General features: G+C 34.1%; 1 protein-coding gene across 1 annotated transcript in view; it reads left to right on the forward strand.

The window, feature by feature from the left end:
- The window catches only part of CLGN (calmegin), a 51897-nt gene that overhangs the window by 7907 nt on the left and 24472 nt on the right, over positions 1 to 19518 (forward strand). Inside the window, exons 2-5 of the mRNA XM_039249151.1 lie at positions 9139 to 9291; positions 11636 to 11709; positions 12374 to 12432; positions 16778 to 16919. Of these exons, the coding sequence (XP_039105082.1) occupies positions 9148 to 9291; positions 11636 to 11709; positions 12374 to 12432; positions 16778 to 16919 (419 nt within the window). The 5' untranslated portion in view covers positions 9139 to 9147. The remainder of the gene's footprint in view (positions 1 to 9138; positions 9292 to 11635; positions 11710 to 12373; positions 12433 to 16777; positions 16920 to 19518) is intronic.

A 19518-nucleotide genomic window follows, 5' to 3' on the forward strand; every position in this document is an offset into this window, starting at 1 on the left:
GAAGAAGGAAAAAATAATAAAGATTAGGTGAAGGAAAGAAATAATAAAGATTAGGTGAAGGAAAGAAATAATAAAGATTAGGTGAGAGAAATGGAATAGAGAGTAGATACACAATAGAGAAAATCACTGAAACTAAGAGTTGGTTTTTTGAAAATATCAAAATTAAGCAATTTTTAGCTATATTGAGTACGGAAAAAAAAGACTCAGAAGTGAAAGAGGGGACGTTACACCTGAATCTGTAGCTATAAAAAGGACTAGAATACTATGAACAATTATATACCAATATCTGGAACAATAGAATCTATTAAGACTAAATCATGATGAAGTAGAAAATCTGAACAGAACTATAACTTGAAGGGAGATTGAATCAGTAATCAAAAACCTTCCAACAAATAAAAGCCTAGGAGCAAATGGCTTAACTAATAAAGTCTATCAAACATTGAGAGAAAAGTTATTACCAGACCTACTCTAATTCTTGTGAAAAACTGAAGAAGGAATGCTTCCAAACTTATTCTGTGAAGGTAGCATTACTCTGATACCAAAGCCAGACAAACTACAAGAAAACTACAGACCAATATCCATGGATATTGATGCCACAATCCTTAATAAAATACTACCAAATAGAATTCAGCAGCATATGAAAAAGATTATACACCATGAACAAGTGGCATTTATTTCCAGTATGCAAGGATGGTTCAACATATGAAAATCAATTAATGTACTTAACACATTATCAAAATGGGGGTGGGGGGACGTGATTATCTCAGTTGATGTAGAAACAGCATTTAACAAGATTCAGCACCTTTTTATGATAGACACTCAAGAAACTATGAATAGAAAGAAACTACCTTTAATAGGAATAATACAATAAAGGCCATATGTAGAAAGCCAACAGCTAACATTATTCTCAGGGGTGAATGACTGAAAACTTTTCCTCTAAGAACTAGAACAAAACAAATATGCCTGTTTTAACATTTCTATTCAACATAAATTTAGGAGTCTTGGCAGAAGCAATTAGGCAAGGAAAAGAAATAAAACTGAAAAGAAATAAAAATTTATTCATATATAACATGATCTTGTATGTAGAAAATACCTAAAGACTCTACCAAAAAATGTTAGAACTAATCAAGGGGCTTGCCAGGGGCTTGAGGGAGGGAGAATGAGAGTGTTGTTGCTTAATGGTATAGAGTTATGGCTGTACAAGATGGAGAGTGTTCTGGAGATTGGTTACACAACAGTGTAAATATACTACTGAATTGAACAATTAAAATTGGTTTATTTTTTTTAACATTTATTTATTTTTGAGAGACAGAGAGACAGTGTGTGAGCAGGGGAGGGGCCGAGAGAGTGGGAGACACAGAATCCGAAGCAGGCTCCAGCCTCTGAGCTGTCAGCACAGCTCAACACAGGGCTCGAACTCAAAAACCATGAGATCATGACCTGAGCCAAAGTCAGCTGCTTAACCTACTGAGCCACCCAGGCACCCCTAAAATTGGTTTAAATGGTAGCTTATATGTTCTGTATTCTACCACAATTAAAAACATTTATTTAACTACACAAATTAGTTACTTGTGTTTTGTGGTAGTACCCCATTGTCAGGCCTCTCAAAGTTCCAATATAGGCCTGGCCATGTTTTACCACTTCCTTTAAGAAATGTTATGTGACAAACTTCATAGTTTTGTTTGGAGATTGATGACATATAGGTACCATAGTGTAATAACTTTCAAGTAATACTGTGACCTTCGTGATTTTTTTTTTTTTGAGAGAGAGAGAGAGAGAGAGAGAAAAGGGGGGCTCACCTGTGGCTCGTGTTTTACCCAAAGTCGGGCTCGTGTTCACCCAAGACAGGGCTGGAGCTCACCCAATGTGGGACTTGAACTCACAAACCGTGAGATCATGACCTGAATAGAAGTCAGATGCTTAATGACTGAGCCATCCACACACCCCAACCTTCATGATTTAATTCTCAATTGTCAGCTGGTGCATCACTGAATAATAATAGAGCACTCAAGAATTAGGCAGAAATTATTAGGTCTGTATTTCTAATTTTTTAAAAAAAGGAATAAGCAGCAGCAATGACCTTTAACTACATCATTTTTAAATGGAGACTATTTTCTGTAGAACTGTATTATCTACAGAATGGTTTGTGACCAATTTTATTTTTAAGCATTTCACTTCTGTTTTAAGGTAATATATTCATTTCTGGATAAATATCATAATAACTTAATACTAATAACCTAAATGTGAGAAATTTTCAAGAGACTCGAAAGCATATGCTATTACAATTTTCGTAATTTCTTTCCATTGCTTTATCAAAAAGCATATAATAATGCAGTGGGATAAGATTAAATTTAGAGGTAGCATGGTATATTAATGTACGGTTCTAGATTCTGATCCTGTTTCATATTTCCAACGCATGTGACATTTGCAGAGTTTTTAAATCTGATTTCAGTTTGGAGATTGGAAGTAATAATGCCTATCCTATTCATGTCCTGGGCTGCAGAGATTAATTTGGCTCATCCCTTTATGCAAATTAATGATCATAGTCCTAGAACTTTAGAGAAGAGACAGATTTTAAGATAAAAGACTTTCAAAACTTTTTTTTCCTTGAAGCTTTGTGTACTATTTATTTCTACAGAAAAGTTAGAAAGAACTATAATATAAAAAAGAGAATGGGATTGCTCTGGTTGATGTAAGAATAGGATTCCAGAGAGAGCACTGCATGCTTGGTTTTCCCTTATCTTTCCCCAACAGCCCAATACACTAGAGCTCAAACAAAGCACTTAGAACATATTTTTTTCAACAAATTAATTATTAAGAAACTAAAGGGTGTTTTCATTTTGAAGGAAGAGATATGGGCCACCAGTGATACTAGTGTTCATTATTACTGCTATTATTTTATGCATTTCTATTTTACTCAGATGTTACTGATAGTCAAGCAAAAGACTTTACTACATTATGTAAATCATGCAAAGCTTGTAAAACTTTAGAACAATGAAGCTTTTAGAATTATAATTTTTTAGAATGTTTATTTATTTTGAGAGAGTTGGAGAGAGTGCATTTGAGCATGCATGCATGCAGTGGGGAGGGGCAGAGAGAGAGGGAAAATGAGAATCCTAACCAAGCTCCTTGCTATCAGCACAGAGCCCAACATGGGGCTTGATCTCACAAACCATGAGATCATGAACTGAACCAAAATCAAGAGTTGGAGGCCTAACCAACTGGACCACCCAGGCACCCCTGAAGCCTTAGAATTATTAACAATTAATAAGCAATTTGCAAATGCACTCATTTCTCTGCCAAAAAGTCCAAAGATTTTTAAATAAACCTATGTATGGTTATTGAGTCCAATTGAGCTCTTTAAATTTACTTTCTCAGTTACACCTTTTTTTTTTTTTATGATTCAGAGAATTCTCAAACTCTTCTAACAGATAACAGCATGCATCATTTTTTGGTGTTGTCTTTGTCCATAAAGACACACTTTTTAATATAGAATATTCCTATTGTAGTGTCATTTAAAATAAACAAATGCAGGGGTGCCTGGGTGGCTGAGTTGGTTAAGCCTCTGACTTTGGCTTAGGTCTTCATCTCACAGTCTGTGAGTTTGAGCTCCACATCAGGCTCTATATAGCCAGCTCAGAGCCTGGAGCCTGCTTCAGATTCTGTGTCTCCCTCTCCCTCTGCCCATCCCCCACAAATGTTCTCTTTCTGTCTCTCAAAAGTAAATAAACGTTAAAAAAATTTTTTAATAAAATAAGCAAATGCATTTTTCAAGCTAAACTTTAGTATTTCAGTTAGTGTCCTTTAGAAGAAATCAAGGCTAACTGGCTTCCATATTCACATAAAGTTTTGATCTCATTAGGGAAGGTTCTAATCACAAGTCAGTGAAACCAGGAGCTGGTTCTTTGAAAACAACAAAGTTGATAAACGTCTAACAAGACTCGTTAAAAAAAAGAGAGAGAGGACCTAGATAAACAAAATTACTAATGAAAGAGGAGAAATAACAAATGACACCACAGAAATACAAACAGTTGTAACAGAATATTATAAAAAGCTATATGCCAACAAATTGGACAACGTAGAAGAAGTGGGTAAATTCCTAGAAACAAACATATAACCTACCAAAACTAAAACAAGAAGAAATAGAAAATTTGAACAGACAGATTACCAGCAATGAAATTGAAGCTGTAATCAAAAAACCCCAACAAACAAAAGTACAGTACAGATAGCCTCACAGGCAAATTCTACCAAAAATTTAAAAGTCTTTTTTTTTTTTAAGTTTATGTATATATTTTGAGAGAAAGAGAGAATGTGAGCAGGGGAGGGGCAAAGAAGGAGAGGAGTTAGAGAATTCCAAGCAGGCTCTACACTGGCAGTGGCAGCACAGAGCCTGGAGCCTGACGGGCTCAACGTGGGCTGGACACAGGGCTGGACATAGGGCTGAAGCGAGGCTTGAACCCACGAGCTGTGAGATCTTGAACTGAGCCAAAACCAGGAGTCAGTCTCTTAACCAACTGAGCAACCCAGGTGCCCCAAATTCTACCAAACATTTAAAGAAGAGTAATACTCATTCTTCTCAAACTATTTCAAAAAACACAACAGGAAGGAAAACTTCCAAATTCATTCTATGAGGCCAGTACCATCCTGATACCAAAACCAGATAAAGACATCACAAAAAAAGAGAACTACAGGCCAACATCTCTCATAAATATAGATGCAAAAATCCTCAACAAAATATTAGCAAACTGAATTCAACAATATATTTAAAAAATCATACACTATGATCAAGTGGGATTTATTCTCGGGATGCAAGTGTTGTTCAATACTTGCAAAACAACATGATACATCACATCAGTAAGAGAAATGATGAAAACCGTATGATTATTTCAATAGATGTAGAAAAACATTTGACAGAGTACAACATCCATTCATGATAAAAAACCCTCTGCACAGTAGTTATAGAGGGAACATATCTCAAAATAATAGAGGCTTTATATAAAAAAAAACCCACAGCAACACAGTACTCAGTGATGAAAAACAGCTTTCCCCCCTAAGGTCAGGAACAACACAAAGATGTTTATTCTCACCACTTTTATTCAACATAATACTGAAAGTCCTAGCCACAGCAATTCGACAACATAAAAAAAATAATAAAAGGCATCCAAATTGGTAAGGAAGAAGTAAAACTTTCAGTATTCGCAGATGACGTGATAACTATATATAGAAAACGTGTAAGACTCTACCAAAAACTACTAGAACTGATAACTTAAGTTTGCAAGATACAAAATCAATGTATAGAAATGTGTTGCATTCCTATATGCTAATAATGAAGCAGCAGAAAGTGAAATTAAGATAATCTCATTTACAATTACACCTAAGGCAATAAAATATCTAGGAATAAACTTAACCAAAGAGGTGAAATACCTGTACTCTGAAAACTAGCTAACATTGATGAAAGAAATTCAGGATTACTCAAAGAAATGGAAAGACATTCCATGCTCATGGGTTGGAAGAACAAATATTGTTAAAATGTCTATACTACCCAAAACAATCTACAGATTTAATGCAATCCCTATCAAAATACCAACAGTGATTTTCACAGAACTAAAAAAAAAAATCTTAAAATGTATACAGAACCAGAAAGGCCCTCAAATGGCCAAAACAACCTTGAAAAACAAAACTGGAGGTATCACAATTCCAGACTTCAAGTTATATTATGAAGCAGTAGTAATTAAAACAGTATGGTACTGGCATAAAAGTAGACACATAGATTAATGGAATAGAAAGGAAAACCCAGAAATAAACCCACAATTATATAGTCAAGTAATCTTTAATAAAGGAGGAATGAATATATAATGAGAAAACTCCTTTCAACAAATGGTATTGGGAAAACTGTACAGCAACATGCAAAAGAATGAAACTGGACCATTTTCTTTCACCATACACAAAAACAAGCTCAAAATGGATTAAAGACCTGAAACCATAAAAATCCTTGAAGGGAGCATAGGCAGTAATCTCTCTGACATCAACTATAGCAACATTTTTTCTAGATATGTCTCCTGAGGCAAGGGAAATAAAAGCAAAAACTATTGGGACTACATCAAAATAAAAAGTTTGCACAGTGAAGGAAACAATCAACAAAACTAAAATGCAACCTATGGAATGGGAGAGCTTTGTAAATGACATAGCTGTTAACGGGTTAGGATCTAAAATATACAAAGAAGTGATACAACTCAACACCCAAAAAACAAATAATCTAATTAAAAATGGACAAAACACATGGGCAGATATTTCCTCAAAAAATAAAAAAGACATACAGGTGGGGAACAGACACATGAGAAGATACTCAGTATCACTCATCATCAGGGAAATGCAAATCAAAACTACAATGAGCTATCATCTCACACCTGTCAGAATGGCTAAAATCAAAAACAAGAAAAACGTGTTGTCAAGGATGTGGAGAAAAAGGAACCCTTTTGCACTGTTGGTAGGAATAAAAATTGGTGCAGTCATTGTGGAAAAGAGTATGCAGGTTCCTCAAAAAATTAAAAGTAGAACCTCCCTATGATCCTGTAATCACACTACTGGGTAGTTACACCCAAAACACAAAAACACTAATTCATGGGATGTAGCCAAATCATGGAAGCAGCCCAAGTTTCCACTGATGGATAAGTAGCTAAAGAAGTTGTGTATATATATATATATATACACAATGGAATATTACTCAGCCATAAAAAGAATGAAATCTTGCCATTTGCAACAAGACTGATAGAACAAGAGAGTGTTATGCTGAATGAAATAAGGCAATCAGAGAAACACAAATACCATGTGATCTCACTCATATGTGGAATTTAAGAAACAAAACAAAAGAATAGGGAAAAAGAGACAAACCAAGAAACAGACTCTTAACTATAGAGAACAAACAGATGGTTACCAGAGGGAAGGTGGATGGGTAGATGGAAGATATAGGGGATGGGGATTAAAAAAAAAAAAGAATGGTTATAGTCAGTTGGGCTAACTATATGGGGAAAAGCTTTATATAATCTGATATTTCTTTTTTTTTTAATGTTTTATTTATTCCTAGGAGAGAGAGAGAGAGAGAGTGTGAGCAGGGGAGGGTCAGAGAGAGAGGAAGTCACAGACTCTGAAACAGGCTCCAGGCTCTGGGCTGGCAGTCAGCACAGAGCCCGACACGGGGCTCGAACCCACGAACTGCGAGATCATGACCTGAGCCGAAGTCAGATGCTTAACCAACTGAGCCACCCAGGCGCCCCTGATACTTCTTTTCTAAAAATAGCTTTATTATTACAGTATTTGCACTTTGAAGTTCATTTGTTTAATGTGTGAAAGTCAGTGGGTTTTAATATACTTACAGAGTTCTATAACCATTACCATATCCAATTTTAGAACATTTTCATTACCCCCAAAAAACCTTACATCCCTTAATCTTTTATTCCTATTCCTTTCGCTGGGTACTCACTGAATCTATTTTCTGTTTCTATAAATTTCTCTATTTCTTTTCAGTGGGATCATACAATATGGAGTCTTTTAGTACTAGCTTCTTTCATTCATCATGTTTTTTGAACATCTATCTTGAACATATCAGTATTCTATTTGGTTTTATTGCTAAGTAATATTTTATTGTATAGATAGCCCATATTTTGTCTAACCATTAGTTGATGGATATTTGGGTTGCTTTTACTTTTTGGCTATCATGAAAATGTTTCTTTAGGCATCCATGTTTAAGTTTTTGTGTAGATATCTGTTTTCATTTCTCTTGGGCAGATACTTAGTAGTGGAATTGCTAGGTTATAGCGTAATTCTATTTTTAACATTTTAAAAACTGACATACTGTTTTTCAAAACTTACATCATTATATGTTCCTACCAACAATATATAAAGGTACCAATTTTTTCACATCCTGTCAGCAGTTGTTATTGTCTCTTTTTGATTATAGCCATTCTAGTGGGTGTGAATTGCTAATCTCATACCAGTGTTTCTAACACAGACCAATGTAGGTCTACAGAAATGTTCTGGAACATCTAAGAGTTCTAAGAATTTACTTTAAAAAAATTTTTCATGTTGATGGTAACTTTGGGGGAAAAAAGTAATAGAACTGTACTATGGATCATCGGGATCACTGACCACCTTATAACTAAGGACTGCAACACTAGTTCAGTATCCATGTTTACTTTGTGTTTGAAAGGCCATTGGCACCAAAAAATAAAACTTGAATTTTAAGATATTAGTGGGAATAGAGCAAGAGATGCAAATCATGTATTTCTGCCAAGAGGCAGCCAAATTATATTTGGTTTCTACTCAAGTAATGTTATAATAAGGAACAGACATTTTGCAGTATTTAAATAGAGAAACAGATTATTGAGTCACCAAAATATTATGATAAATTACACTTTTATCCAGTACAGTCAGCCTGATTCCAGTAAGTCCATATTTATTTGTCTTTAGCTATGATTTGATTCAGTAAAAGACTGTTACATTAAATTGTGATAAAATTATTTTTCTTTAGTTTTTTGGTGTTAATATGTAAACATACATTGTTTTCATAATTATGAAACTTCAGTAGTGTGTTTATATATACTTAAGCAAGATTGTAATAAAAAATTTGAGAATCATGATCTTCTTTTCTTTTTTTAAAATGTTTATTATTGAGAGAGAGAGAGAGAGAAAGCAGGGGAGGGGCAGAGAGAGAATCCCAAGCAGGCTCCATGCTGTCATCACAGAGCCCAATGTAGGGCTTGATCTCACAAACCTTGAGATCATGATAGGAGCCAAAATCAAGAATCAGACATTTAACCTGCTGAGCCACCCATGTGCCCCCACCTTTTCTTTCTTTTAAAGGGGCCCACATACTATTTGAGTTTGGCAATAACTGTTGATTATATATTTAGGTTTTGTGCTCTTGGTTCTTTGCTTTTAGAGGCAGGTGTGTAGCTATAGAATCTGTGTCCTGTGGTATTTGAAGTTTATGTTTTTATTTATTCAAAGTATAATTTAAACACCTTCATTAATGAAACCATTCTAGAATAAAGGAGGCATTAAAGAGAAACTATGTCTTTGTAAGTGCATTTCCATATTTCTCACAACTTTTATTTTCACTGATAACTCTTAATTTCACAGGTAATAGGTATGCATTTCCAAAGGTTTTGGCTATATTTGGGCCTTCTGTTCATCTCAGTTAATACAGAATTTATGGATGATGGTGTTGAGATGGAAGATTTTGATGAAAATTCAGAAGAAATTGATGTTAATGAAGGTGAACTCTCCTCAGAGGTAACATTATTGCAAAATGAGTTGTAAATTATTCCTTTACAGAAAATATAGGAGAGTGACCTCTAAGATTCATTTCAGTTCTAATAGTAGTCATTTTCTAAATAAGTAGAAAAACACTGCTTTTTTCCAGCTACTTCTTGCCATGTTGTAGAATGCCCACATATTACAGAAATCTGTGCATTGAACCTAGCACAGTTTTATTACTAAGTAAATATGCAGAAGGTTTTATTATCAAAATAAGAATTTGTCACTGGCTAAAGAGGACTGAGCACCTCTATCTGAGAGAAAGGTTTTCGGTCTTATTTCTGACACTGCTGGCCCTCTTCAGATGAAAGGTAAGGTAGTATAATTTGCAGTTGTAGAAATAAAGTAAGTAGTTTTTCTTATTCCTCTGAGGAAAGAAAATGCTAAATAGGAATAATTAGAAAGGGAGGTAGTAATGAGGTAGGCATTTAATAAGGCTTACCTATATTTCTGGCTCATCATTGTTAAGATATGTTTTGAGGTGGTGACTAACAGAAGTCTGAAAACCCTTGCAGAGATTTTTGTATATCTTGACAATCCAGAAAATTGGGACAATCAGAAAAAATTTTCAGAAATATTTTTGATGGTAAGAATGCATCAATTATATTGTGCTAACAACTGCTTAAAGGGCCAAGGACCATAATATATAGTTGTTGCTATAGACTTCACCTCACTTACTTTTAGAGTTTTTTATTTGCAAATGAAAGTGTTTAGCTATTTCAGGTGAATATTCTTTCTCTTGTTAAATTTTAAACTCCACAAGTACATTTCTTTTAAAACCTACTTCTGTGATCCACAGAAAATAAGTAACCAAAGTGCTGATGATTGATTTAGATATAACTACTACAAGGGTCTTTGGAGGTTAAGACTTCAAATGAATTGAGAGATACCTACCATTTTAACTATACTTGGTGATAGTTGAAAAAATAGTAGGAAATGGGAAAGAAAATTTCTGATCCTTCCAATTTTATAGCTATAAGCACGTAGCATAAGTAATCTAAACACAGTAAAGTATAAATAAAGGGCAATATAAACTTCTGATGATTTAAAGAGTGGGTCTAATAGAAAGAAGTCTTATGGTACCATTGTCTATTTTGCCAGTCCTTAAAAATATAGGGAACAATAAAGTTGTAATTCAGTAAACTTCATGAAAAATTAGCAATTTCAGGGGCACCTGGGCGGCTCAATTGGTTGGGCATCCAACTTGGCTCAGGTCATGATCTCATGTCTGTGAGTTCAAGCCTCCTGTCAGGCTCTGTGCTGATAGCTTGGAGTCTGAAGCCTGCTTCAGATTCTGTGTTCCCCTCTCTCTATGCCCCTAACCTTCTCGTGCTCTTTCTTTCTCTCTCAAGTCTGAAAAAAGAAATCTCATAATCATATAGATAAAATCACAGAGCTTGATTCAGAAAGGTCCCAGATCTATTACTTTAGGCAAAATTTTATTGATTCATCATCGATTCAAATTACCTTTTTATAATTTGTCAATAAATTATTTCTAATCTTTTAAACTGTTTTGCTGATATGTTCTATGCAGCATAATGGTTACATGTAAAAATGTCTAGAGCCAAACAGCCTTAGTTCATATCATGTCCCATAACTATCTAACTGTGTAACAGTGGGCAAGTTACTTGGCCTCTCTCGCACAGTGTCATCATATGTAAAATGGGTGCAATAATAGCATTTTGCTCATAGAAGTATTATGAGGATTAAAAGAGCCACCATATAACTACCACCAGTATCACTATCATCATCATAGCAGCTAACACTTATAAAGCACTTGAAACCACTCTTTGCAGATAATTGCTTTTACAGTGCTTTCTCTATCGAATCTTTCTTTTCTGGATTCCTAATCACTTAAAACGGTATCCTCAGCCTCTATCACATAACAGTGAAATTTAAGAGTTGATATTAAACTAGTCTGCATGCTTACTAAATTTTTCATCTTATATGCATTAGACCATGCTATTTCCTCTGTCTCTAATGATTTATATTCTCACATGTTGTCAGCTGCTAGAATCCTTTCAAGGCCATGTCAGATATGCCATGAGGCTCTCTCTAATAGAACTTTTTCCCATCCTTCCTGTGTTAGAAGGACTTAATGTATACTCTATTTGCATTTACAGCATATTTCCAGATCATTGTGCCTCTTATATTCCCTTATCTCTTATCACACTAGGGTACAAAGTTTTGAGGTCATATCACCTTTTATCTATTTTACCTAGATGTGCATTACATACTGCACATCTTAACTAGTGAGGTTATTTAATTAAAATATTTGTGAAGATGAATAACTTTAGATTTTAAAATATCTATTTTCTAGATTAAATATAAGACACCTCAACCTATAGGAGAAGTATATTTTACAGAAACTTTTGATAGTGGAAGGTTGGCTGGGTGAGTATTCATTCAAGAGAATGTATTTTTTTCTTAATTTAATTAGCTGTGTTGAAGTTATTGGCCTATGAAAATTGCATCTACTACAGAATTATAAAAAATGTTAAAGTATTTTACTTGCACTTGTAAACCAGTATCACTTTTGTTATTGATAGAAATGTTTAACTTGAAGAGTTATTCATTTATACAAAGAAAATATGCAAGTGAATTACAAATATAAAGTAAAAATTTATAGCATTTCTTCATTCCTAAGGACAGATAATTAATGATCTAACTTCAGATGACAAATTCAAGTTATTGGTCCATCCTAAATATTGCTAAAAAAGTAAATGCTACTTTTCATTGATTCTTATATGCCAGACACTGTCCCAAGTAGGTAGGTAAGTACTATCTTTATCTCCATATCTTTATCACCTTACAGGTAAGGAAACTGAGGCTTAGTTTATCTGATGTGTGATCATACAGCTAGTAAATTGTGGATTCCAAATGTGGTTGGAATCTAGCCTTGCAAGATTATGTATGAGCATCCATCATTTAGCCTCTAAGCATTTAGTTTTTAATGAGAGGTGACTGTTAGGTAATGTCTTATTGTGTTTCTAATATGTATCGTGTCTGAATTGCTGGCTTTACTTTTAATGATATGTATTTGCTTTTGTCTTTATAGATGGGTCTTATCAAAAGCTAAGAAAGATGATACAGATGCAGATATTTCTATATATGATGGTAAAATATTTAAATATTAAATATAACCAGTATGATCCAGAGTTCACTACCTTTTAAGATTATATTTCTATTAAATATATATTTGAGGTCTGGGGCTCCATCATGCTTCACAATAGAATGTTTAGCCTTTTGTCTCCTTTCTGATATTTCTGGAGGTCTCTGGGTGATCCCTCCTTAAGCCACCATCTAGTTTCCTAACTCGAAAGAGTTAACTTTTCACTCCACTGCAGTTAGTCACTGCATTTCCTGCAGCAGTATTTCTCAGGCTACTGCTGTTTTGTGTTGTTTCATCTCCAGCATAGGCACACCTAGATCAGATTGTAAGTTAGGCCAAGATTCTCCTTGTGGCACCTCGGTGGCTCAGTCAGTTGAGCATCCGACTTTGGCCCAGGTCACGATCCCATGGTTTGTGGGTTTGAGCCCCGTGTGCTGGCAGCTTACAGCCTGGAGCCTGCTTCAGATTCTGTGTCTCCCTCTCTCTTATCCCCACCCCTACTCACGCTTTGTGTCTGTCTCTCTCAAAAATAAACAAACATTAAAAAATTAAAAAGATTCTCCTAGCAAGTGCAAAACGGAGGATAATTTATGAGAGCTACAAGTTATGTGGCTACTCCTGGAGCCCATGTCTCTGGGCCTTATGTCTACTTTCATCTTCAAGCTTAGGCATAGATAAAAATGTCCTATATGCAGGAGTCATCTTTTCTTCCCTAATAGGACTTTTTTGAAGTACAAGAAAAGAATTTCTTCTTCCTTCTCATCTAAAATCAGCCTCTTCCTTGGGGGTATCCTAAAGCAAGATCAGCCTCTTCTCAAGGTGACTGATAGTGGGAATTCTCTTTCCCTCACACCCTTATGGGTGTGACCTCACACTCAGACTCCAATAGGCAGTTACATTAGAACAGTAAGGAAACAGATAATAGCATGTGTAGGATGTTAGCTGTCTAATTCCTTTTCATATTTTGTTGTAATGTGAGATGAAAATCATGCCTGCATGTCTGTCTTTGCAGTGTTCTCCATCCTAGGAACTCTTCTGGGTTTTTATGTGCTTATATTCTCCAAAAAGAACTCTACGATATGCACAGATCAAGCAATACTACATTCAGTCTGAATCTATTTAGAGAAAAGAATCATTTCACCCAAAGCAGCAGGAAGTCTGCAGATGTGTAACACGACCTAAAATATGCCCAGAAAGATACACATTATAAAACAGAATGCTTGACCTAAAACACCTAGGTTTAGGGATACCTGGCTGGCTCATTCGGAGGAGCACACAACTCTTGATCTCAGGGCTATGTTTGAGCCCTATGTTGAGTATAGAGATTACTCAAAAAAAAAAAAAAATCTTAAAAACAGCTATATTTAGACTACTTTACAGTTTTTTCAAGAGCTTTGGGTAGATAATTGTTTCACATTTGTATTTTAGTTTCCTAAAATTAAGATATGCTCTATCTTACAAGTGAGCTTAAATCTCTGTTTCTTGCTGGACAAAAGTGGCTTTTAATGTTCAAATGAGTTTTTTCTTCAGTTTAAAATTAAAATCAAACAAGGAAGCAAAACAACCAACCAAAAACAGCCAACTTCTTAGCACTGAAGATTGGTCTGTAGTCTCGTTAAACATAAATATCCATGAAAATAATTTTCTCACATATTTTTTATAGTTTCTTAATAACTTTTATGAGTGTCTTGAAAGCAACTTTGAAAAATATGGAATCAAAGTTCCAGATCGTGAAAGTGGTATTTTCGATATTGATTGTAGTGGCATTGTTTATAAAATGGTTAGTCGAGTCATCTAGTTGGTTAAGCATCCAACTTCAGTTCAGGTCATGATCCCAGGTCCGGGGGTTCAAGCTCCATGATGAACCCTGTGCTGACGCTTGGAGCCTGGTGCCTGTTTTGGATTCTGTGTCTCCCCTGCCCGCCCCCCTGCCCTGCTTATGCTCTCTCTCTCTCAAAAATAAACATTAAAAAATGGTTAATTGAGATTAATATTATATTCCTTTGCAGGAGAATTTATTTTTCACAGTAGTTAATGACAGCTTCTGTCAAGTGCCACTTGAATAAAGCTCATTCTGAGCTTTTCAGGAGTAAGAAAATCTGTGAAACATGCTGGGATGTAGTTTGCATAGTTTGCATTTGGAGTAGACATATTTACATTTTTCAGATTAAGTTATTAATAAACATATAAATGTTTAATGAATACCAGTTCTTTAAGTGACCAACTTTCAGGGTGTAAAACTGGAATTCCTTTTTAAGAAAAAATGTTTAATTATTTATTTTGAGAGAGACAGAGAGGGTGCATGCCCCTGCATGAGCTGGGAGGGAGAAAGAGAATCCCACGCAGGAACCGAATTATGAGATCATGACCTGAGCCAAAATCAAGAATCTGACACTTAACTGACCCACCCAGGCGCCCCTTAAACGGTCTGAACTCCTTTTAAAATTTTATTTATTATCAGAATATATATTCACTGGTATTGTAGAATTTGGCTAAATGTAGTAGAATTTGGCTAAATGATCAATTAATAGAAAGTTATGAATTAGAAAACCTCATGTCTTTGGGCAATAATTACCCTGTCACACGTTTTCTAAAATTAATGTGCTAGATGGTACCTTTTTCATAGCTGATAAATATATGTGCATAATTGCAAAAAAAAAAAAGAACAACTAGTTTAAAAAATTGTTTGCTATAAATATCCTGAAAATCCTAAAAATGAAGTTTTTATTTCTTAAAAGAAAACCTTGGTTTTTTTGAAACAACAAGTTAGTAGGGATAATACAGTTTATCATCAGTGTGAGAGAAGAAATATCAAATGAATTAATCTTATATAGAGAGGTATAGTATAACCAAATTAGGGAGAGAAAAGGAAAAGAAACCTGTGAAGTTTTAAAAATGGATTTTGTAAAACTCAGTAAATTCTGCATAGTGACAGACCAAAAAACTACTTCTCTCTGATTTATGACTGTTCAGGTTCTTGCATTTTTTTAGAAAGGAAAACAAGTAATATAAAGAGCACTTATGATTCATAAGTGCCTGTTAATAAATATTTCAAGTTGGTATAATGCTTGAAAATAGCTAGTTTTTGCTAAATTGATTTTAATTTGAATTGGCAGTACCTATACTTTTCAAAGTTAGAACATTTTATACAAGTTAATAGAAGTTGATTATTTTTTATGTTAAGAAGAAAAAAGGAGATAGTCTAACATGCAACTTTGAGGCTACAGGCAGCCCATGGAACTTTACAACATTTGTAGTAGCTAATCTAATTCCAGGAGCTGGAAACATGGAAAATTCCAGACCGGAGAGAAGCAAATGCAACTTTGCCATTTTACAGCTCAGGGCTTATCCAGCGCTTGCTACTTTCTTGGCCAAAAGTTCTGAGAGCTAATTGGCCTAGCCTGAGAACAGTGACTTTAATTTTTGTTCATTGGGCGTACAGTTTTCAAAATAAAATTTAAATCCCACAGTAACTTTTGCAAAGGTAGGAAAGCAGCTGATGAATATCATATATTTCCAAATGACTGATGCAAACTTTGTATTTTGTGTTAAGAATATTCTTTATCTATATGTAAGTTTAAAATATATCATTTTAGGGGTGCCCAGGAGGCTCAGTCAGTTAAGTGTCTGACTTTAGCTCAGGTCATGATCTCATAGTTTGTGAGTTTGAGCCCCGCGTTGGGCTCTGTGCTGACAGCTCAGAGCCTGGAGCCTCCTTCAGATTCTGTGTCTCCCTCTCTTGCTGACACTGCTCACACTCCATCTCTCTTTGTCTCTCAATAATAAATAAAAACGTTACAAAAATTTAAAAATATATATCATTTTAGGGGTGCCTGCAGTTAAATGTCCGTCTGACTCTTGGTTTCAACTCAGATCATGATCTCATAGTCTGTGGGTTCGAGCCCTTTGTCAGGCTCTGTGCTGACAGTGCAGAGCCTGCTTAGGATTCTCTCTCTGTCTCTCTCTGTCTCTGTCTCTGTCTCTCTCTCTGCTCCTGCCCCTCTTGTGCTGTCTCTGTCTCTCTCAAAATAAATAAACAAAAAAATAAAATCTATCATTTTAAAAATATGGTGTTGCTAGATCCATGATACAAACTACATTTTGTAATTTCTTTGATTAACAAGCCAGAAATACAATCCAATTTTAGCTAAGAAAATGAAACCATTCTCTAATAAGAGAAAAAAGAGCAGGCATGCATACAATTGCAGATATTATTTCCTGTTTTAAAATTTTGTTTTACTTTTCACAAATCAGCCTTCATAAAAAAAAAATCTTATTGGTCACCACTGCTGATAAATAATAAGTCATTGTTTTTGGTTTTCGTTTAATTTGCTTTGCTTTATATTTTAGGAAGATGGGAAATAGAAGAATTGAAAGAAAATCGAGTACCTGGTGACAGAGGGCTGGTATTGAAATCTAGAGCAAAGCATCATGCAATATCTGCGATATTAGCAAAACCCTTCATTTTTGCTGATAAGCCTTTGATTGTTCAGTAAGTTTTATTATGTTTTCCAGTACTTTTTCTGAAATTTATGTCAGTTCTGTATAATTTGGCTTCTGAATAAAGCTATGATGGGTATAAAATGGGTATAAAAATCCAGATTTCATTTTCATTTTCACTTACTTAAATACATAAGGCATATACAGCCACTCTGAGGTTTTGAGTAAAAGGAAGGTTAATTTAAAAGTTATATAATATATACTATAATATAAAAAATTCTGCCACCATTGACCGTATAATACATACTAAAATCATCATTTTTATTTTACCTCTTTCCTTAAAATTACTTGCTATTAAGATATTAATCTCAGTATATTCAGAAGAGAACCATAAATGTTGCTGTTAAACCAGTGATAAGATTCAAAGGAAACAAACTTATTTTAAAAAGGATACACATATATAGATCAGTGTCTTCCAAGCACAAACCCCTTTTAAAGGGCACATGTTTTCACAATCCTTCACTCCCCCACGTGTGACAGAAGCTAGTTTTATTATGATGTTGCTTACATGTACACTGTCATAAAATCAGGTATAAATTCCTTAAGTTTCACCTATATAAAACTGATGCAAAACAAAATCCGCTTATACGAATACATTTACAAAGCCAATAATTCAAATTAAAAACAAAGAAAAGGAAATGTATAGATGTTATTTTCTACCTTATGTTAGAAGATTTGGCTACCCAAAGTTAATTACAACACCGAGAAGTGTCATTAACTGTGAAGTGTATCACTCTAGAACCCCTTCAGTATCTTTCTTAACATTTTGTTAAACATGTTTCCACATAGTATAACTAAAATGCCATTTTGTGTTTTAGAAATTTTTTAAAATATGGCATTTGGTATAATTGGCTTAATTTTTCACTTGTTTTGCTGTGACTTAGTTGCATTGTCATGTCAATAAATTTAAATTTTTAAATAATGTCAAAGAGTATATGACTATTATTTTAAATTAAAAAGACTTTTACAGTTAGTTTATTGGAACTAATATTTGAGCTTGATATTTTTTGTCATTATTCAAGGTTTGGTTTTTCTTCTTAAAGTTTGAAAGTAATCCTATTCTGTTGAAACTTAGGTGAATATAATATCACTTTCTATTTTGACCCATGTGGCTTTAAATGAAAAGATCAAGGGAAATAATATAAAGTTGAATATTATGAATCAAATTTAGTATTTTCAAAAAGTATAAATCACCACTAGGCAAGTAAGCAAAAATAGAAGCAAAGATTAGATAATAAGTCTAGAAGAATTATTAAATTATGAAATTATATCCTCAAAAAGGTAGAGGAGGCCAAGAAGAATTGAATAGCTGTCTTTGATATATATTCTTGAAAACAATTTGAAGGAGAGTGAATATCTTCTTTTAATATTGATAAAATGAAATGGACAAATAAAGAAATTAACCACTATAAACACTATGGATTTATAATATAACTTTACTCAAAATCTGCTTTTCCCAAATTGTGTACATGTTAATATGCATTATGTGGTCATATAAGTTTTAGAAACTAAGAATATCGTAAGTTTAGACATAAAGAAGTATATATTTGCTTGCCCAGTAAAGAGTTTGAGAACTTCTACATGCAAAAACCTGTTTCTAACTTTAATACTGTGTTTTCCAGACATATGGGACCACAGAATTCTTTCCCAGTAACAATAATTACTGTTTCATAAGACAGTATGGGAAATGATACTCTAAAAAGAATAGGGTTACCATATACTCTAATACATCCTCATTTTTCCTCTGATTAAAGAATAATAGCAGTCAAGCTCTATGATACACATTTCACTTACCTCTAATCCATTGTGAAATATTTATACTCGGCACAAGTTAATGATTTGGAAACTCTTAAAGTCTGTAGTGTAAGAAATAGACATAAAGATTGGGTCTAGGCATAATACAACAACAAAACTATGTCATATTTATAGAGACACTTTACAAAATTGTCTTTTTTTAAGTTTTTTTCTCTTTTTTTCAGTTTTTCTCACAGAACCCTTTGTCCTTAGATCACCTATAATAAAACTATCTTTTTATTTTATTTTACTTAAATTATTAATATTTACCTTTTATTCACACCATGCACCATTTCTTTTACTTTATAGTCTTTAAAAACATGTTCCATGAGAAAAAAATTTGTCAGCTACTGCTTAAAATAAAAATATTGACAAGGTTTGAGGAAAACAAATTGTCCCTTATTAAAAAAACGAAAAAGAACAAAACAGATCCTTTCTTCTGGTCATAACAGAAGCTAACATTTTGGACATCTGGCCATTGCTGTGCATGTATTACTTAATCATCAGTGTCCTTTGAGGTCTCCGAGTTTGAGTAACTTGACTTTCCTAGGTGTCACTAGAGTAAGTGGCAGAATTGGGAATCAATTTCAGGTCTTTTGGCTCCAGATTACATGCTTGTAACCACTGTTGTAGTCTTGAGAAACAAAGCAGAATAGAAAGTAGCAGAGGAAAGATCACCATAATCTGGCAACTCAGAGACAGTCACTTAAAATTTTACTGTATGCCCTTTGTTCTTTTCAGTGCAAAATATATACACTAATTGCATTCAAACTGTCAAAATTTTGGGGTGCCTGGGT

The sequence above is a fragment of the Hyaena hyaena genome, unplaced genomic scaffold (assembly GCF_003009895.1).
Source record: "Hyaena hyaena isolate Hyena2069 unplaced genomic scaffold, ASM300989v1 scaffold_333, whole genome shotgun sequence".
Taxonomy (NCBI): Eukaryota; Metazoa; Chordata; class Mammalia; order Carnivora; family Hyaenidae; genus Hyaena; species Hyaena hyaena.